At 48.7% G+C, this 6,362-nt stretch overlaps 1 protein-coding gene across 1 annotated transcript; it reads left to right on the forward strand.

The window, feature by feature from the left end:
* The first annotated feature begins 477 nt into the window (after positions 1–477).
* Positions 478–4,863, forward strand: LOC147964342 (uncharacterized). The gene is made up of 6 exons (XM_087526867.1): positions 478–857; positions 1,404–1,536; positions 1,706–1,809; positions 2,475–2,619; positions 2,704–2,844; positions 2,933–4,863. Exons 1-6 carry the CDS (start codon positions 817–819, stop codon positions 4,514–4,516), a joined length of 2,148 nt encoding a protein of 715 aa, XP_087382993.1. The 5' UTR covers positions 478–816; the 3' UTR covers positions 4,517–4,863.
* Positions 4,864–6,362: the final 1,499 nt, after the last annotated feature.

Raw genomic sequence — 6,362 nt, forward strand, 5'->3', positions numbered from 1 at the left:
CTACCTTTTAGATCACAGACAAACAGAGAGGAAAGCTAGCTGCCCAAAAGGAAGACAGAAAAGTGATCCCTGAATTCATTTTATTTCCATCTGTATATTTTATCTATTTCGAGTTCCTTTTACCGTTTAGATCACAGACAAATCGGAGAGAAAAGCCAGCCGCCCAAAAGGAAGACAAAAAAGCGATCCCTGAATTCATTCTAGAGGGGAAGCCCCTAGTTTTTGGCCATGAATCGTGGATGCAGAAACACTTTGGCATTGCACAGAAACAGAATTACTTTCACAAACTGAAGTTTTTTTTTTGAACACTTCACAAACTGAAGTTGAAATGGTGGGAGGGAGCCCATGCACATGGTAACTGCGCCACAAATGGACAATAACTGGACGGATGCACATAAATTTCCAAGAGCAGTTACTCTCTCCCTCTTTCTCTCTATATATCTAGAAGCTGCTGTTCGTCTCCCCAATTTTTTCCACCAAGAAAACCCACCCAATTCCTCCTGCGCGCAACCGCAACAGGAGGAAGCAGGTCTCCTCAGCCACCTGGCCCCTGTTGAGCACCAGCTAACATTAACATTGATTTGTTGGCGTTCCTTCTCCACTACCTCCACCTCCACCTCCCCCCACCCCACCAACGTCCTCCCAATTTCTCCCCTTTTCTCCTCCCTTTCTCGCCACCATTGCCGGCTCCCGCTCCCCCTCCCCACCCGACCTCCACCTCCGCCGCCGCCCACCACTCCAAGCGTAGGAGAAGAGGGAGAGAGCAAAAGGCGGCGCAGGGGAAGGAGGCGGCGGCGGCGGCGGCGGCCATTGGAGATGTTTGACAGCTTGCTCAACTCCAAGTTCCACAACAAATGGTACGGCCCTGGATCCCTCCCTTCTCCCCGTCTGTCCATCCGGCTCTTGCTTTTGCTCTTGCTGGTCCGTGAGAGCTCCAGCTCCAGCTTCTGCTGGTCGCGCCGGCCCGAAATCCAGCGGCTGAGGATTTTTGGGGATGATTTGTGTTGCTCGCCGAGCTCTCCGGTGCTGGCGGCCGGCATTTGTTTGATTTCTGTATTGCTGCGGCCGTGGTTCATCAGAAGTCCGGATTTTTTTTTCAGTTTCCGAGCTGAAAGTTGCTTCGCCTTTAATTCAAGGGCTGTTTCTCTGTCTCGCCTGCCTTTCTCCCCTCTTGTTTGGCTGGAGATTACCAGGCCCGATTCGTGATTCGTGTCGCTGTTTCTTGGATGTGTTCGTCCAGCTTTGCTTGCTCTATGATGGTTTTGGGAATCTGTCTTTTTGGGGGATTGTGTCGCTTGTTCGAGCTGCTGCATCCTCGATTTGGGTGGATCGCATTTTGTTCAGGCTGTTGCATGTTTTTTTCTTGATCTGATTGCTGGATTTGCTACCGCTGTCTGATGCAGCAAGCACGCGATCAAATGCACCCGGACCCGGCTGGATCTGGTGCGCAAGAAGAAGCAGGCCATGGTCAAGTTCCTGAGGAAAGACGTCGCCGACCTCCTCACCAATAACCTTGAATCGCACGCCTTCGGACGGGTACGGCCTGCACACTCAACTCACAGACTTGCACTGCTTACTAATGATTATTACCAGCAGTGTACTCTTTAACTTGGTGCAAACAGCTGCATTTTTTCTTTCTTTTGTAAATGTTGGGCATGGGATGTGTATATATATGATGGATATTTCCTCCTGGGATGGAATGCAGATGGAAGGGCTGATTGTGGAGATGAACCAAGCTTCCTGCTATGACATGATCGAGCAGTATTGCGACTACATAGGGAAGCAGCTCAACAACCTGCAGAAACAGAGGTATCACCGATGTTTATGCTGGGATTGTTAACAAGGGACATGTCGGTCAATGTTGCAATCCCTAGTAATTAAGCTTGAGATCAATTGATGCCATATGTTTCATTCGATTACTGCACCGCAGATGTGTGTTCTACATTTTCTGGTGTATGAGGTCTTTGTGATTTCCTCCCGTATGTGATGTTTCAAAATTGTTGCTTAGTTGACAGCAATAGCTTGACTCTCTGAACCATTTTCTGCATAATGCATGACATGCTCCAGTTTTGATTGAAAACCTAAAATGACACAATTCCTGTCAATTTAGCTGATCAACTAACTTAGTATGTATTAGCTATGTTCTGTAACTATTTGCATGGTTTTTCCAAAGTCTTAGAGGATCTCGAAACTGCAAATAAGCATATACTCCCTCCGTCCGAAAAAGCTTCCCTTAATGGATGTATCTAGCATCAAGTTTTTTCGGACGGAGGGAGTACTAGCTTTCTGCACAATTGTTCAGTATCAGTGGGTATATACCCAACTTCCATACTAGATGTGTTGTTCGTGTTTTGCTATATCAATCAAGCATATGCACCTCTTACAGAAGTTACGAATACTTCTGGTTGCATTCAGTTATGATTACGCAACTTCCTTGTATAGTTGATCACTAACATATGGTGCTCTATTTACAGTGAATGCCCTCATGAAGCCTTGGAAGCTGTGTCAACTCTGATTTTCGCTGCTGCTAGATATCCTGATTTACCTGAACTGTGTGAACTCAGACATGTATTCACAGAGAAATATGGGGCTTCCATTGAACCTTTTGTTAGCTCTGAGGTGCATACCATGCTGTGATTTTTGTGTTTTGAGTTGCTCTCTTCGTTGCACCTATGCTGATTAACTTAACCCTTACGTGGACAGTTTGTTCAGAAGCTTCAGAACAAATCATTTACTAAGGAGGAGAAGTTGCAAGTGATTGAAGATGTTGCTGAAGAATTTGCGATCCCGTTTAATACCAAGACATTTGAACGACAGATATCTGGTGTGCCTCTAAATAAAAAGGTATGTTTTAGGGAACTCACTGGTTTATACCGCCCATCCTTTTTATTAACAACTCGAATGGTCATTCACTTGTGATCTTTTTTACCAGGAACTTCTGAAGAAGGGTTCATTCAACGGTGTAGAGGTTGAAGCATCAGGGCGCAATGGACACAGGGTAGATAAGCATGCTGTGCTTGACAGGAAATCTAAATCTATACCTGATGGCCGTGAATGGAAGCAAGAATTTCAGATAAAACCAAAAGATATTCATGTCGTTCCTGATTACATTGGTCAAGTTGGTGAGAAAAGCAGAAAGAACTATTCAGATAAACCTGTTGAGAAGAAACATTTGGATAGTGATGTGCCTCCTGTGGACATGAAGCGAAGGAATGGTCATCAAAAGGAGGTCAACAAAGACGAGAAAAAGGGCGGTCAGTCTTGGAGGGAACTGATGAATGCAGAGGAGCTGGATCTCAATGGCTCAAAGAAGCAGGAGGTTGCCGTGGCAAAATCTGTTCAAAGAGAAATGAAGAAAATAGTTCCTCCATACACAGACCTAAAGGAAACTGAGAAGAAAGACGGCGCCGAAAAGGCTAATGCCAAAGGCTACCATCGGACCCACATGGCTGCTGGCACTGATCATAACTGGGGACATGCTGACTTGGGGCTTAAAACCCTGGGCCTGGAAAAGCAAGAAACTGAATCAGCTGGCACCTTGAATGGCAATGGCAAAGCAGTAAACAAGGTTCCTCCATATTCCAAGCCGTACAGAGCGACGAGCGAGAAGTCTGCTGAAGAAGATAATAATGGCTTGTACAATCGAGCACGGCATATGGGAGAGTTTGGACAGCCGGTGCAAGATAGGCAGCAAATGCCAGAGAAGCTTGTCAACATGCGGCCTCCCTATGTGAAGCCAAACTCTAGCATGAAGCCCGCGCATGAAAATCCAACAGATCAAGCTGCTAATGGTTACAAGCTCAACGGCTCGGAAGCAACGGGTCACCGGAGAGACGGTCTGGTCGACGATGATGGTGCACCTCCTCGGCCCGTTTCCGTCAGAAGGAAAAGTTCAAGGCCACCAACACACGGTTCTTTGTATGACGAGGCGGCCAATGATGAAAAGGTGGCAAGCCAAACCCCTGGTGGCCGAACAAGGCGTCCAAGCAGCAGGAATGGCTCCCAAGACGACCATGAGCGACGAAGGCACTCGAGCAGGCGTAACGGGTCGACGAGCGGCAGCGACTACCAGACAGAGGAGGATGAGACTGACACTGCGATTGATTTTGGCAATCTGTTGCCCCGAGCGCCTCGTAAGCACCGGAGCAGGAGCGCTCATCCCCGTGAAGGAGGGGGGCACGACGACGAGGAGAGGATGATGGATAAGCTTCTGAGGCATTACAGCAAGAAGGGGATGGAGAGGGAGGAGGAGCACAAGACGAGGGCCAAGTCCAGGACTCCCCGGCCTCGAGCAGATCAACCTGCTGATGGCAACAACAGAGACGGAGCACCCAGTCATCCAGAGAGGACAGTGTCTCTGCCTACAGAATCAGGCTCCCCGGTGGGGAGGACGAAGGCTCCGGCTCCTGCTCGGTCCATCTCGCTGCAGCAGGACACGTCCAGGGGGAACGTGCACCCGAAGATGCCGGATTTCGACGAACTTGCTGCGCGGATCAGCGCTTTGAAGAGGGCATGAGTTGCCTGTCACCAGACCGTGTGTTTTACCACAGCAACAGATCTCATGACGGCGATCACATGATTCAGAGGATCTCCTGAGGTAGTTGCATGCCTCCTTGCACCTTGGTGGCCTGGCCTTGTTTCGATCTTTCTTTGGTGGTATACTTGCATTGCATTGCATTGCTCCCTGTGTGTGATGTCTAGGTAGAGAGCATTGGTTGGAGAATTCGAGCGGGCAATTTGATAGGGAATACCATACTATATACATGTTGTTGGGTGCGGTTGTTTGATGTGCTCATGTGCTTGTCTGTCAGTGTATGTATAGATGCCGTTGATGAGGCTATACTGAAAGTGATGATTTCTTCATTCTTGTTTCCGTTGGTGCTGTGTGCATGTGAGTTTTAAGTTTGTATGCGTTTGACATTTCAACCTTGAATTTCTGACCCATGACAACATTACTATTAGTCAGACTGGCCACGTTGAGTCGAAGCATTTTCTGGTTGTTTCTCGCAGGAAAGGCCGAGCGAGCATGTGGCCGCCGGCGCAATAAACGGCGCCGACGCCGACGCCGACTGACTTCCTGGCCTAACAATAATCTACGCACGCACGTTCTCTTCATAGAACTTCAAATTAGCTGGGTCAGTTCAGTACCGAACTAAACTACTGCTGGCGTATAGGAATCTGATACCGGCGAATTCCGTGGATTCTCCTGACAGAAGAAGAAAGCATGCCAGGCACGTCTCGCAGCTAGCCCAGGGACCTCATGACGCCGACGACGAGATGCAGGATGCGGCTGTCGCCGCCGCCGCCGTCGAGCATGCCGTCGCAGACGAGCCGCTCCAGCCGGGGGTCCCTCGGCAGCGCCCCGCCGTGGTACAGCACGGTCGCCGCAACCGCCGCCGGCGGCCTGCTCGCGACGCACGCCGCCAGCCTCGCCACCGCCCGGAGAAACAGCGGCAGGAGACCCTGCGCAAACCCAAGAATAAATCAGCAAACTGTACCCAACGAACAGAAACATAGCACGTTCGCACAGTAAAAAATGGATCAAAATGCTCGTGGGTAGAAACAGAGCAGCGCTCACCATCGCATGGCCTTCCGGTTACCTCCGGCGGGCGCTTCTCGCGCGATCGGCGGGTAGATATACCTTTTGTGCACTTCTCCTTTCTGGGGCCGGTTTGAAGCTATCCCATTTATACGCGGGCACTCCAAGATAACTAACTGCCTAGGTAGGCTCTGCTTGCGACGCAAGAATTTCTTAGGATACATCAGAGCTGATTTTTTCTTCTTCTTCTTGGGGCACAAGAATTATTTGGATAATAAATACGTTTTCAGCGTGAATCTGAAAGGAACGGGGTTTCCATGTGGGGCTCGACGCGACGGGATTCGCTAGGTAAAGGGCTGGCGATGGCAGCAACGGACGGTCGTTGCACACTAGGCTAGTCTCGTCTATGTAAACTTGGCACGCCTCTAGCTGCGGCTCTCTTGGTTCCTCCTCCCTGCCTTTTGTTCTTCACAAAAAGAGGTTTTTATACATATATTTACTGGTTCTGCTTTGGGACACCAAATATATTTTCTTTAGTGCTGGAAAATGTATTGTCCGCCTCTTTTTATCGGTTTGGATTTTTGGAGTAATTCGTTGGAGCATGAATTCAATATAGTGTCAAAATCAAGAGGTCTTAAGTTGAAGACCCAGTCAATAGAAAAATAGTTGGCCTTCAACGATCTCACGACTAAGGCCTAACGGAGCCTGGACAGGAGGGGGAGTATTGAAATATTTTGCACGTCTCTTTTTATCGATTTTTGAGTAACTGGTTGGAGCACGAACTTAATACTTAGTTTTCTATGGGCATATTTCTTACTCCATG

Source organism: Triticum urartu, chromosome 6A (genome assembly GCF_056163025.1).
Source record: "Triticum urartu cultivar PI428250 chromosome 6A, HENAU_Tu73, whole genome shotgun sequence".
NCBI classification, from domain to species: Eukaryota; Viridiplantae; Streptophyta; class Magnoliopsida; order Poales; family Poaceae; genus Triticum; species Triticum urartu.

What these genes read in the sequence shown, in the direction of transcription:
- LOC147964342 (XM_087526867.1), top strand. Translation starts at nt 817, where the DNA reads ATGTTTGACAGCTTGCTCAACTCCAAGTTCCACAACAAATG. An exon ending in AATCGCACGCCTTCGGACGG is followed by an intron (nt 1,537 to 1,705) that starts GTACGGCCTGCA and finishes GATGGAATGCAG; the next exon opens with ATGGAAGGGCTGATTGTGGA. An exon ending in GTGTGCCTCTAAATAAAAAG is followed by an intron (nt 2,845 to 2,932) that starts GTATGTTTTAGG and finishes CTTTTTTACCAG; the next exon opens with GAACTTCTGAAGAAGGGTTC.